Genomic DNA, 15,041 nt, shown 5'->3' on the forward strand with positions numbered 1-15,041 from the left:
AAGAGGACACGAACTGAACGATCCCCACAAGCGCAGCCAATCGTCGGTTGCGAGGGCCAAACTGTCATCTTGCCGGACCTCAGCCACGTGTCCCGCGTCTGTCTCCGATCTAACGTCGCGGCGCGAAACGCACCCTCGGCTGCGCCAGCGCACGCGATCGATACCCCAGACCGGGGTTTTCTGTCTGTTCGCGTGACGTCACAGTGCGCGAACCAAGCCGAGGCAAGTAGCGACCGTAGGCTACCGAGGGTGACCGAGGTGATACGAGCCGTGTTAGCAGCAGCCCGTCGACGCGAGCACGACCCAAGCTTTACCGTCGTTTCGACGTAGTGTCCACTGCGTCGGTCTCGAGCGTTTCACGCGGAAATTCATTCCGGCTGCTCGCGAGTCGCGTCCGGTGGGATCGCTCGGTTCTCGCGGGTCCGCCGTTTCCGGATCCCGATCGCGAGCGTCGAAACGACGTCCACGCGCGAAAGTGACAGCTCCGAGTGGTGTGCTCTCACGGGGAACGTCGGGGGACCCCCGGGCTTGCAGGCAGGAAAGAGAGTCCCGTAAGTTTCGACAACGCTGCGCCACCGGGGTACGGGATTACGGGGAGGGGGGTCGGGAGTGCGATCGGACGAGGCGGCAAGGTCACCGCCGGAGCGAACGGAATCGTCTTACGGAATTGGTCCAGGCGTGAGCCGTCCCGTTGTCCCGTCTGATTATTTGCCGGCGCTTTTTCCACCGACACCGCGTTTCCGCAGCGTACAACTGCGGAGAGCGGACGGAAGACAGCGCGCCGATCATAGGCAAGCCGCAACCCCTTCGGGTCGCGGCGCAGCTGAGCTCGACCGGGCGCGACCCACAGCCCTACATTCGCGGTCTGCGGCGTGACCTAACCTCATCTCACCCCACCTTAAGCGAGCTTTCGTCGCCACCCTCCCTATTTCAAGAACCGCGGACGACGACAGGATCTTACGCATCCTCATCTATTCAGCTTCTCGCGCTCTCGTCCGAATTAATCGATCGCTCGTTATCATCCGTCTTGTCTCGTTGCTTTGTAATATCACGCTTTTCAACAGATACTTTCGCCATCCGAAAGACGTCGAAGACCTACTGTTTTGTTGCAGCGGCTTGCGCGTACCCGGATGTTTGCTTTTTCCTCCGTCTCCCTTAATTTTCTGCAATGACGATTTAATTCGCTAATTCTGAATCTTCTTCTCTTGTTACTCTGCGAAGAATGCAATTTAACGTGTGAAGAGGGATGAAACGAGCTTGATTTAAGCGGTTAGTGATGCGATTATCGAGAAAATTGTTGGCACCGTGTGTGCGTTCGGCGAATTGACCTTGGCGAGAAATCAATCATTCGCGTATAGCGATAGCCTAGGGACAACGCCTTCGGATGATAGTGCCGTTAATTAACGACGAACGATTTGACGGCCGCAGATCGACCTCGTTATCGTTGTAACGATCGTCGCGATGATAATGCCGCACCGCCGAGTACGAGGAATTTATGAGAACGTCCGCTTTAATATTCGCCCAGGAAACTGCCGTTGTTCCTAAGGATGCGCCTCTCCGTAAATTGACAACAAAGTGCCGCCTCTTCGATCGGCAGCCGCGATATCTTTCTGATTTGCGGAAGTCCTTGTTAAAATTGCGTTATCCTTGGCTACATGAGGATTGCCATTGCTTCGGTACTCATTGACACTAATAACAATCTTCATTTAAGCGCGCGATTAAGCTATCGGCGTGATAACGCGCGATCATATCATCGACACGAGCGAATATTTCGTTCGAATAAGTATAAAGAGGCCACGAGTGATATTTTCTCGCTTAGAGCTTTGCGATATCACGGCATCGCGAGCTGCGATGTAAACAGAGGTTGCTTTCTAAGAAAAGAGACGTAAGTCGATACAAAGTCTGGCTGTGTCATCTATTATCCTTTTCTTCACCAAACGCGAAATAAGGACAAATGATGATATAACAAGTTTTGTGCTAACTCGCGTCTCTTGCTGGAAAGCAACCAGAGACTCTCTCTGTGTAAATAGAGGAGATGATATAAAGAAAATTCTTAGTAAACTTCGAACACAGATAATCGGTTGAGCAGTGCGTAATAGTGCGATATGGTAGAGAGAGAGAGAGAGAGAGAAAACACGTGTCGCGTTCGCGAAATTGTTCAATCTGATAAAATCGAGTTATCTTCCATACAGTGCGCAATAACAATGACAAAATTGAATTTACGATAAGTGAGGATTATAAACGCGTCGTATTATCGTATGAACCCGGCTCTTCTCGCGTCTGCAAACAACACCGAAAACCGATAAATCATTACGGCGTGTAACGTCCAGTAAGTCACCCATTAAATAGGAGAAAAGACTCAACGTATGACAATTATGAATATTGAAGAAATTCTGGAGAAATATCGCAAAAAACGTAGAAATCCATCGCCTATAATTAATATTTGATTCCGGGCTTTTTATATGCATTTATCTGTTGTATTATCCGGCATAAAATTGCACAAATGGCGAGAGAAAGGAAGAGGAAGAGGGGGGCAGAGAGGAATGTAGTAAATGACTGACTGCGCTTGCGATACTACGATGATGTGCAATTCCGGTGCCGTATTGAAACCTTGTTGAAGTCGCCATGTTGCTCGGGCCTCGGTTTTACTCAGCTATTTGTGTCACCCTAATGGATTCTAAATAAGAGGGAGAAAGTGCGGCTTATCCGTCGAAATGCGCGTAGAGATACCATTAAATCCGGATTTTCATGCAATTTTACACGCCCGGCAAAATCTATCGCGCCTACATAGTTACAACGAAAAGCACGCTTTATCCCACCTTGTTATGCCATTTCGTCGTGAATAATTATGCACCGGCACGTACGGAGGCTAAGGAAGTCGTGGTCAACAGGGAACGTGTAGTCCGCGCTGGCATCAATAATGCGCGCATGCAATTTGCACCATCATCGAAAAAACATGAATGATCTCATTATAATTGCACGTGTTCGTGTATTCGACTCAGACGCGAAGTATCGAAATCGCGTTTACGAAACGCTGCTCAATTGGTCAAATGGATTAATAATTATCAGCTATACCGGAACGTTTCCACGTTTTCTACTCGCGCCGGATTTAACGCTCCGCGGTCGGCCGATACAGCGTCCCGCCAATTCGCGACGCACGCGAGAGAAATGAAAAGCGACACTTTCGGAAAAGAAAAAAAGAGAGAAAAAGGGAAAGGCAAGGTCGAGCATAGTCCCTGATCCCGGGCTGTTTCTATCGTCAGTTTGCAGGTAACCGCGCCGCGTCTCCCCGAAGCCACCTGTGCACTACCCTCGCCTTGAGCGGCACGTGAAGCCAGCGGCATTCCCCGCTGTACTTGCAAGACTAACGGTGCCGATCCGTGGACCTGCCAAGCCGCGAACCGCAAGCGGTCCAAGAACGAGGAAGAGCTCGAAGTCGAGGACGAGCGGTGGACGCGGAAGAGTCGGGTCGTGAGAGCTCCGGGCGGGGTAGCCTTTGATTGTGATGTGGTGGAGCCCCCCGGGGGGCCGCGGGGGCAGGAGGTTAGAGGCAGATCGGTCGTGAGGGCACCAGACACGGCTCGGCTGCCCCGAGGCGAAATCGCCGGTGGGGCGGGGGAGGAGGTAGGATGGAGGTGTGACCTCCGGCGTCATCCCGCCCGACGCGGAGGTGGTGCTGGAGGTGGCGGAGGTGGCGGTGGAGTCGAGCAGCTGCTGCCCGACTCGGAGGAGGAGGAGCCGACGGCGATGTCGAGGCAGCCTCGAGATGAACGGGACCACATGAGCCGTTGCGAGACACCCCGAGACCTCCGTGACCTTCGGAACCGCGACTTCAGGGATTTCAGAGACCTCCGGGACGTCAGGGACGGGAGGGACATCAGAGAGGGACACGTCACCGACAGGCACTACCGGGACGATTATCCGGAGTACGATCATCATCCTACCGTTGCATCTACCTCGGCGCTCACGAACAACCCGGTGAGTGACAGCTTCTTTTCTCGGGGGGATGGATTGTTACGAATAAGCGTAAACTCCAAAATCCACGGATTATTGGCCTTCGTTGGCCGGATGATCGCCTGCGAAGTAGCGCAATTATACCGAAGGAAGAAATGGCTGCGATCCAAGTAAATATTCGCCGAGGAATATCGGAGTGATTATTTTTCTTCGATTAAATCAATATTACTTGTATGTAGCACATTGAAAGGGAAAAGTGCTACATTGCAATAATATTTACTTAATCCAAGTAATTATTCCATTAATTACTTCAATATTCCTTGGCAAATACGCGCAGAGAAAAAGATTTCTTTGGATTTAATGAAATTTCCTCGAAGTCGAAACAAATTTCTCCTCTGAAATGGAATAAACAAACGGATGTGCGATTCAATGAACGGAATTGTTTTGTTTCTCAAACAATCAATATCTCTACGTCAAATGTTATAAATATTATTTCGTCGCCATCCGTCGGCGACAAAATCGCGATATGCCCGCCCCTTATAATAATCAGCGTTGAAAAATAAGCAATACGAAAAAATTCGAGGTAATTATAACTTTGAAATACATCCTGTCGCCCGCCAAATAGAGCGTTGCGCAACGTGATAGCGGATATTTTTGCGAGGGCTCTTTCTCCGCGGTATTATATCTCGCAACTGCATTTCGCGGCAACGCGAAAGCGCAGTCGTTTCTATTAAAAACTTGCTCCCGCAAGCCCGTTTAAAACTTGAACAGCTATTTGTATAGCGTTGCCCGTCTTTCAAACGCGCCGCCGGGAACGAGGAATAGTTATGAACTTGGACTATCAGCGAGGGAGCTTCAAAACCCATCGAAGATTTATACCGTAAATAATTTCCATTGTGTGTGCCGATTTCGTCGCGTGATAATGCACTTAATATGCAACGCTCTCCTCGCGACATACGCACAAATACACGCATAGGAATTCGTGGAAATACGACGCGAAATAATATTATCTAGTATAAATAGAAACACGAGACGCTTCGTATTAATTTCATACCCTGCGCATAGCCAGCAGTTCATATTATCTATCACAACGTTGCGCAATAAAGCGTCGCTGCGCCGTTCGATGCGCCGACTCGCGTCGGAGGACTGATTTTACGGCGGCCCCTTTTATTGGGAAAAAATCTCACCCGACCGTTAGGCGACAATGTGTATGAGGCACAGAACGAATGCGCACCGTTAGGGTGCGATTTTTCTCTCTTCCCGTCGATACATTGACTACCGTGACAGTCGTTTTGTAATGTTGCACGCACACCGTGTTTCACAATATTGCGCTTCGCCCGGATACGCCATCAACACTCGTATCTCGTACACTGGGACTTCGTATCTCGGCGTACACGGAGATTTTACTTCAGCCCGGCTCCATGTATTTTCTTATCAAACAATAAATTCAAATTAACCGGACCTCTGATTAATATCGTCGTTACGATCTACAATAACCATTTATCGCGGTCAACGTGGTGCCGCTATCACGTGCGCGCATACGTATATTAATTCTGGAATTCCATATAATCGCGCCATGATTCGCTTCGTCGCAGAGAAACACGTGCTCATTGATATCGCTATCGTGAGCTTTTATATGCTCGTGTCTCGATCGAGATTGCTTTATGCACGGGCCATCAAGCCGGAACTCTACGATTCGCGGACAACTTACCCACGTGAGCTGATTTCACATTTGCTCTCGCGAATCAACTTTTTGCTTATTTTTAGTTGAACGAATACATTTCATATAGACTGTTTAATTTTCTTCAAATGTATAGGATGGACAAAAATACATTTTATCACAAGCAATTGTATCGTAACAGAAAACCGGAAACGTCGATATTTCTCTTAATGAATAAATTAATCACGGAAAAATTGTGCCGATGAGAGCCTGAAGCGCAGATATACGTGCATAATTAAATGGACGAAGGGATCAACTAATGCGAAGGAATCCTCTTTCAAACTTTCAAAGCAAACGTTTCGGTCAAATTACCGAAAAACAATGCAGATCAAAGTGTAGAAATTTTGATTAAAGAAAAAATTGTTAATAATAAATCACCTTGCAAGAGGTGAAAAAGAGACCGTACTCTTTGGAGCTGAGGAATCAGACTTCGATAAATATTCCTCGCGTCGGAGGATGCCCAAAAAAAAAGAAGAATGTCCCCAGCGGTATCGACCAGAGAGCAGAAATAAACACTGAAATTCCCAAATCCAAGCATAACTCACGGTATTTGGCAAATCCGTGCAAGGTATTTTAGCCGAAGGACATAAACAAAATAGAAAATCCATCTTTATCCGCGGATATCTAAAGGCACGTAAAGAACGTTACAATAGAAAAGATTAACGAAGATTAACGAAGGCAACGCTACTCAAAGTACATAAAGTATGCAAAATTCGGACTTATCGTTGGGACCTCAGGGTCGCAAGAAAATCCTTCAGCGCGGAACCTTTATAATTGTGAAGACGCGTACTACACGAGCGGGATCACAGAGGAACAAAGCCACGAGGTAACGGGCGAGATAACATTGAAAAGTTAAGAATGTACGGATGGAAAAAACTACCAAAGCGTGATCGGAAACAACGGTCGGGAGGCTTTACCTGAGGAATACACAGTTCCATGACGTTTAACGGGAAGCAACGGTGAATGTTCGAACTCTACGAAGCCTTTTTATAGCCGGCAAATACACGTTTCTCGACATTTCCGCGCCAGATATGCGTTTCGCGGGGGCCTCCGGAATCGGGACAAAATGTTTGTTTTGACATTTCTCAAGGAGAATTTTTTTTCCATTAGCTAACTCGGCTCCCCCGTCAATTGATTTATGCGCGATTTATATCCGCGCCTTTCATTGACCCGATTTCTTTCGCGATGGAATATTTAAATGCCCCCCCGCCGCTCAAATAAATTAATAATGCTCCCATTTCTCATATCATGTAACGCCATTTGTACCGCGGCAAAGAAATTAATGAGCCGTAGATGAAAAATACAGATATTGTCCGTACAAAGAAGAAATATCACTGAGCAATTCGCGGATAAATACATATCAGGTCAGGTCGGGAGAAGTTAAGCCCATCTAAGCCGGACCGGCGGCTCTGTGTATCCCGCCTAAAGTACGAGATACTTGGAAACTACACTATTCTTTCCAGTTGGCCGTTCCTCTGTTCGACAGTTGGTAGGCCACTTAGTCGTAACCAATCTTGTCTGCGCGCAGCCAGACCCCTGCGCGAAGTTTCCCTTAAACTCGGAAGGAGGTCAAACGTGTTACGAGACGAAATTGTACAGCGAGAGAGAGAGAGAGAGAGAGAGAGAGAGACTACGCGTTGTACCACTCGGGAATGAGGGATCGGCCTCTTTAATCACGACGTCCGCTTTAGGCCCTCTGCGACATCCTCGGCATAATCGGCGCCGGCGCTTTTCATTTAGCGTTCTTGCATCTTTCATGCCGCGGCGACTTCGGTGCCGCGTCTGCGGCGTCTCTCTCATTTGCGCTGCAATTCACCGCTGCCGCCCTCCCCCGCTTCTCGAGGGTCAGACTCGCTAATGAGAGGGACAGGGACGCGCGTAGCCCGAGGGAGACGCGCGACGGGGATGACAGGGTGGAAAAAAAATGGGGATGTCTCTCCCTCTCTCGGAGAGAACGCTTTTTCACCGAGCGAATATGACGCACGTGTATCGCGAAACTGGGCCATCCCCCTACTACGTCCGATCGCGATATTAGTTTACCCGAACATAATGCTATATAAATCCGCATTGCGATTCACCCCCTCCCCTCCCCCGCTCTTCTTCTCCTTGCAGAAAGCGGTAAATATTGCGAACGATGTCTCAGTTATCGGCGGGCATCTTCCGGTTGCGCGGGACGAATTACAGATATCACGCGTGTCATTATGCGGTCTCAGTTTTATTTCAGCGAGAATTAAGAGATATTGCCGTATTCGCTGCTAACACGAACGCGAATATCAGAGCCGTTCTTCACACGTGAGCAACGGTATCTCGTTGGGAAGTTAACTGATTTCTTCATGGACCTCGAGACGAGTCGCCACGTTGAGCCCGATGTTACCTATTACGCTGATATATATCTCCGGCATGATCGTATGCCATTGCACGTCTGTTTGTGCGGATCGCGAGCACTCACCTCACGTCGCTCGATTTGTCGGGATCGGCTCGGGAATGTGGGACGATTTGATTTCTCTCGGCCGCTCTAATGTTGCTGCATTTTTTCTCGCGGATCTCAGACTTAAGATGCCCGGCCGTTCGCTCGCGTTACCCTCGTTAAGTAGTGATGTTGCGAAAGCGGAGTTGCCAAGTAGATTAGCGCGTACCTGATATATATGAGAGACGTGAATTTATCCGTGAATTTATTCTGCTCGATATATATATATATATATATATATAGTATATTTCGGTCACTCGACGTTATCGCGATCTTATCACCTTCGACGTCGATCAAATTTCGGCGCGCAAAGAACCGTAAAATCCTACGCGTTTATCGCGGGCTCTACACGCGGAAATAACGCGCCGGTGTAATCAAAATATCGCCGCGCTATTTCCATTCACACGTCCATAAATAACCCCGCGTCCCGCGCGTAGAGAGACCTTATCGACGAGAGGTGGTGGGCTGTCAGAGCCCGCGCCACGGTCTCGATCATTTTATTAAGATGTTACCGCCGCTCTCGCCGACTTGTCGAACTGCACGCGGAGTAACACCTCCCGCTCTTCGCGATCCGCTGGTCGAGAGAGTCGTGCGCCTCCTTAATCGATATCGTTAGGTAACGGCACGGGCGTGTTCGCATCCATCACGCGCGCGTTTATCGTTAAACCCTTCACTTACACCGCGCGCGCGCGCGATTGCGCATTCAGGAATCTTGCACGCTTCGTAATCGTACGTCTGTAATTATGCAAATGCCGGCCGGCACGTATTACGCTGGCAACTATGTAGCTGCCGCGTACGCACGATAAACGTGCGTGAACTTAAACGGGACTGCGAACCAGCGCGGACCCAACGGACGACCGAGCGTCATTGCTTTACCGGCTGGACCGGTTGGCAGCCTTTCTTCCCGAATTACCGCGACCGCCTGTTACCGTGGTTTAATGCGCAAGGATCGATAAACACGCCGTTCGAAAGTGAAAATCGCACGGCCGGCAAAGAGAGTGAGGACGGCGCGTAACGTCACGGGAAAATCAGGCCGCCGCCACCGGCCATGTAACCGTGCACGCACGCCCGAGTGTCCGTACGTTTCCAAAATTCCTGATGCGTCGCGCGCTACTGTCTGCGTGCGTGCGTCCGGTTACAGGCCTGCGTGCTGCACCGTAGCAAATGGAAATTCGGGCCCTTCCCCCGGAAATGTTGCCTGGCTATCATCACGTCGGACATTTGTGAGCGTATGTACTCTCGAAAGTGCAATCAGTATGTTATCACTGCAGTCGATAATCATCGGTGGTTCGATAGTCACCATAGTTGTGAGTGTAGCACCGCAAATCGGTAAATTTTCCCCGCGAAAGCCCGTTAACAGCAACGACCGTTCCCATGGAGGAACTTTAATTGCAGAAGCAGTGACAAGAGATATTATTTAGCACTTCTTTCGTATCTTAATCATATTCTTAAGGCGTTGTCAATGATTTTACTTAAATTACTCCTTTAATCATGTATAATTCATTTAATTTATATCGTACTTAAGAGAAAAATACCCTTATTCTGGTGGAAATCAAAGTTGAAACCTCCGGCCCTTGAATCCATACAAGCTACGCCAAATACAACATATGGTTGAATGTACATATATATATATTTCATATATTTATATATCTCTACTACAAGGCGTGTAATAGCGATTTGCAGTGAACTTTTCACTGATTAAAATCAGTAAGCTATAAGACAGAAGAGCTAAATGGAAGTTTTCCCGCTAAAAATTAACGAATACTTACTGATTATCGGTGCAATACTATTTTATTACCTTAATCAGCGACATTTTCACTAATTCGATTTTTGAGAGAGAATATAGATAACGATGAAAAAAAGAATTATATAATTATCGGATTGAGAATATCGATGTTTCGATTGAATAGATCGTAATAAACAAATCGGGTCAACGGATCACGCGTGACGTGAAGTTGCGTTAGTATCAGCATCTAATTGCCGCAATGCGCGCGCACGTGCAACTGGAAAGTAGAGCGTTGTTATTGCTACCGCACGCAATTAATATCTTTCGATCTGCATGCAAAAAGGGCGAGCTATTACTTCCATAATAACTTCACTGCCTCGAAACATGTACGAACTGCATGCCAGGGGTTTTAAAGGATTATACCGTCTACATTTATTTCTCCAGCTGGACTGATTCGATTAGTCAATTATGTTCGTTTGCGATGATAATACGTGAGACTGCAACGACGTTGCAGATTATTCCTCATACTCGGTGTGATGAAAACATAAGTAACAGCGAGAGTAGCGGTTAACAATTAATGAATGATCAATATAATGGATGTGTTCCTTTCAAGAAAAGGTGAAAGGTAGAACGAAAAAAGAAATTATGAGTATAATTGAAGTTATATTTAAAGGAAAAATAAAACTGAATAAATTGAAATTATATTTGTCGAGAGAAGATGATTATATAATTTATTATTACACCGAGAGAAAAGAATATTTGCTGTTACTAGATAATTTTACTATAATTTATAGACTTTTTCGGATTTTTATAGTCATAACAACTATGGCTATGCATTCGTGCAACTATATTTTATAGTTGCCATAAATTAAAATGAGAGTGAAAAAAACGTACTATAAAATCAAATTACCACAAAAGAATCCTATGTATTCATATTTCTGAATAGAAATTTATTATTTATTTTTAACTGTGTTGTTCTTAACGCACTAGCGAATGATTATATTTTGTCTGAAATTTTATTTATTAACCATTTAATATTAAATCGTATTTGTAAAGCACACCTTACTTGGTGAGATTTGAACCCGAGACTTCGGAGTTGTGAGTGAGCTTGCTTCACGTACTATGTCAATTCTTCAATTGATAAATGTTTCATGTATAAACTATATATAAACTGTATATAATGTAACACCGCAATTATATAACTTTTCAACGGTACAATTATAATATTACAAAAAGTAAATAATTAAAATATTAAATTAAAGTACATCAACAAATGAGTGCGCAAGAAGCGGTAGAACGAGTTTATATTTATAACTTGTAATTTACTAATTACAAATATCAATCAAATTAAATATTAGTATAGTTACATACATTTTTATATGGTTATTTCTTTCAAATAGTTAATTCTTTCATTATTTCATTCATTATCATTACCATATGTATAATACAACACGTGTTAAGAATGTTGTTACATATAATATTATTTGTTATATTACGATTGTATTGACTATTTAAAATGGTCACTTTATATTACAACACCATATATTTTCTACTTTAATGTAATTATATTTAAATCATTATAATTCATAGTAAAAAATTTACATAAGTTGACGATACATTATCTATGCCGTAATTATAACCCATGTACAGTAACATCTACTATATTAATGGTTTCTTTCAACTATAATTTTTGAACTATACCATTACAGTTCCAAATATCATACGTGTTTCTCTCCGTGCACCGGCCGTGTTTGCGATTATTGTATTCGCGCGTCTTAATGAGAGAAATCGCCGGTAATCTGAAATGATTCCGCAAAGAGTAACCAAGCTCAAGAGATGTACACACGTTTGTTAGGAAATGTGTACTTACACATTGTGCGACGGAGCGAACATGTGAAACGTCGCGCCGAAAATACAGCGGCCAGCTCTGCCCGTGGAACTATCGGCGGGCGGGCGGCGCGATTCGATGGGCAGCCTGTGGAGACCTCAAGGTAGAGACGGGGCCTCTCGTCGTCTCGCGGAGAATTCTTCAGGGTAGTGGGTCTCTGTGGCTCTCTCACTCTAGGTCTCCGGACCCGGTTCCAGCGAATATAGGTCAGTGTACAAGCCGGCAGGAGCAAAAGGGCTGGACTTTTGCCCGTGAGCACGTCTCGATCCTCCTGGACCGAGACTGCCTCAGTGTCGGAGAACTGCTAACGGCCAAACGGGTTTGCACGGGCGTTCCCTTCCTCCTTACCTTCTCCTCCACTTCTCTCGCGTTTTCTTCCACCAAGAAAAGATTCCACTAACCGTGTCTCCCGGATCTATTCGTCGTCGAAATTATTGTTAATAGGCCGCCGTCGTTGTATCGCGGATATACCAACACCCCCTCCCCCTCGGCCATCTCTCTCTCTCTGGGCCCCCCGAGGAATTCGTCTAATGCGTTGTAGCTTAATGCCTCCCGTAATTAAATACTTATTGCTCGCGGGCCGCGATCAGTCGTGCGTTCGTGTCGTATTTTGTTTCAACCGGCGCGGTGGTGTCCCGCGAGCGAAGATCGCGACGACCAATACGAGAACGATGCGGACCGGGGGATAGTTAACATCCAAATAAATTTGGCGCAACAAGTTTTATCGCGATGTCCTTGCCATTCTCCCGACGTGTCTTTTATGCCGTACATTCATTCTTATAAATAAATCCGATGTTAATCCTCCGAGTCTTTGCGGCGATACGCATTCGTGTAACGCGGCAATGTCTACTTCTCGGGTGTATCGCCGTGTAAAAAGACGCAACGCGCGCGTGATTGTTGATTGAAGAAACAAAACAGGTTTCGGCATGCGCGAACTTTAATTTCAATATTTGCATAAATACGACGGCCACGGGACTCGAGAGTCGCGAATTAACGCGATTCCGAACGTCCCGCATCTCGTTAAACGGCGAGCGGCGATCGGTAATATTAAGTTGCGACGTGGCACATGAGCTATCGCTGGAGCATAGCCAATAAGGACCAAGCCAGGACCCCGGCGCGGGTATATATCGGTCTTCGATCGTGCCGCTTCCCGCGTCCCTCTCCTCCGCGTGACCATGAGTTCCGATTTGGAATTCGCAGTTGCATTCTGATACGATACCTCGAGTGCGTGATGTACCTGTTAAGGCGGCATGTCTGCAGTTATAAATGGCATACGAGGAAAGGACAAAAACGAGGCTCATAAATTGTAGAAATATTGCGATTATCTGCTACCTTTGGGTAGCATTTTCACACACAATTGGGACTGATCGGAATCGTTTACCGCGCTGAAATACGCGGTTTGGTTTTGCTCCCAACTGGCCCGAGCAGGCTCGCATTTCAGTGACATTTCAGTTACAAGTCATTTCATGACTTATAACCTTTATCGACATATATTTCAATCGAGTCGGCATTATACATTGTAGTTATAAATACAAATTCAACGGAAGATTAATTAAGGCGCAAATACATGAGAAATCCTTCCGCGTGAGATCTCGAATTTTCTCCAACTAGCAAGTCGTTTTTATATCTTGTTCATTTTTATGCATGATTTAATCTACAAGACTTGTTTACTCTTGTAACATTCCTGTATCACCAGTGTGTAAATGACGAGAAAGTGCGCATCACTTCGTGGTCAAAACTGGTATAAAGATTCACCGAAAAATATTTCTGATTTACGCGCCTCACGCACAATTTCCTACCATCGAGACGTGACGCGTTAACCGGCTGATAACGCGTTTTCAATCAATAGAGCCGACCGAGCGGACGTGGAATCGACTTAGCAATATATTTATAGACCTTACATTTTTCAAATTAGCAATATCCGGGTAGATCATGGCGGCAACATTTCTCTCACCGTACCGTTAAACCGATGAACAGTATCGGCCACCTAATATCCTTAGTTGAAGAACTCTTGTCGCTCGTGCTTTTAAAGTCGATCGCACATTTTCTTTATTGCGCGAGAAATTCAGTTGTTTAACGAGTTAATGACATTGCTCCTTTCTCGTGAAACACTCGCGGAGGTAGAAAAGACCAGAAATACGGGAAAATATCAAACATAAAGATACATTGCGCGCAGCATCGTCGAGAGCGTCGATCGCATCGATTGTGGCGAAGGAGGATGCAGGCATGGAAGAAGAAAGAAAAATTAAACGCTGTAAAAAGAAGCGGGCGATTCGAACAGCATATCGGACAAACGCGCGCGCGCAAAGGCAAGACTCAGGGTCTTTGTTGTCCTAGGCTGGAAGGCTACGGCCCACTTCTAGACTGTGTTTTGTTACAGCACGCCATAGTTACAATCTTTGTTTCCTCCCTCCAACTCGCGGTTCTTAAACACGTTCTTCTAAGCCGCCATCCTTTCGCTCTCCTCAACCCCAGGCTTACACACGCGCGCTCTTCCGTGTGCGTGCACACGCATTGTGCGCTGCACTGGAATGGCCAGTGATGGGCTTAAGGAGACTGTAATGACGTGAAACTTAAAATGCTCAAACAGTTAACAGTATGTCGCAGTTGATATTTCTTTTAACAATACACAGTACATTTTATGCTGAAAACTGAAATTTTTTTCTTATTTTAACACGGAGAGCATGTTGATTTAACATTATATTTCCGTACTGTTCAATGTTAAAGTAAAAATTTCGGTGGACCGTTTTTAACGCAGAATTGTTTACCGCGTACGTTGCATTCATTTGACAGTGTGTGAGTGTAGTAATCATTCCTCTTCATCAATTATATAGCTGAACAGGAACGCCAACGCGACGTCTGACGCTGATCTCATCTTACTTCAGTTACGCGGCTCGCGACTTTCCTTTCGCCACGTCGCGAAGCGATACGCGTCTTCCTGAAATACGTCCGTTCGTTCGCGTTGTATTGTTCGTCTATACCGTGTCGCGACTTAAGGCCAATCCTACTTCCAACCGGAGACCGACGAGAGGCTGCTTTAAGCCTCGCGCAAAACGTCGCCGCTGCGCCGTCAACGACGGCCGCGACGGCGGCGGTGGCGGCTGGTGCCGCTTCTGCCGTCTCATCCGGTACACCTGCGGAATTAGCTGCGAAAAAAAGCCTTCGGTGGGCCGCATGCCTCCAAAATTGCAGAATTATTATTCTTCTTGGAATGCCACGGCACGAGTGTCGCCGGCTTGCATTAGAGAGGACGCGCAAGGTGAACGACGGGAATGGAAGGGAACAG

General features: G+C 46.3%; 1 protein-coding gene across 10 annotated transcripts in view; it reads left to right on the top strand.

The window, feature by feature from the left end:
- The first annotated feature begins 337 nt into the window (after window positions 1–337).
- LOC106743884 (voltage-dependent L-type calcium channel subunit beta-2) overlaps window positions 338–15,041 on the top strand; it is a 94,192-nt gene continuing 79,488 nt past the window's right edge. For 3 of the 10 annotated variants that reach the window (XM_014618119.1, XM_014618122.1, XM_014618123.1), the window contains exons 1-2: window positions 339–551; window positions 3,264–3,978. In XM_014618119.1, the coding sequence (XP_014473605.1) occupies window positions 3,748–3,978 (231 nt within the window). In that variant the 5' untranslated portion in view covers window positions 339–551; window positions 3,264–3,747. Of the gene's footprint in view, window positions 552–3,263; window positions 3,979–15,041 lie in introns of all 10 variants that reach the window. The other 7 variants (XM_014618118.1, XM_014618125.1, XM_014618127.1 and 4 more) reach the window with 4 other exon arrangements.

This window comes from Dinoponera quadriceps, unplaced genomic scaffold, assembly GCF_001313825.1.
Source record: "Dinoponera quadriceps isolate SergipeBrazil2010 unplaced genomic scaffold, ASM131382v1 scaffold1070, whole genome shotgun sequence".
Lineage (NCBI taxonomy): Eukaryota > Metazoa > Arthropoda > Insecta > Hymenoptera > Formicidae > Dinoponera > Dinoponera quadriceps.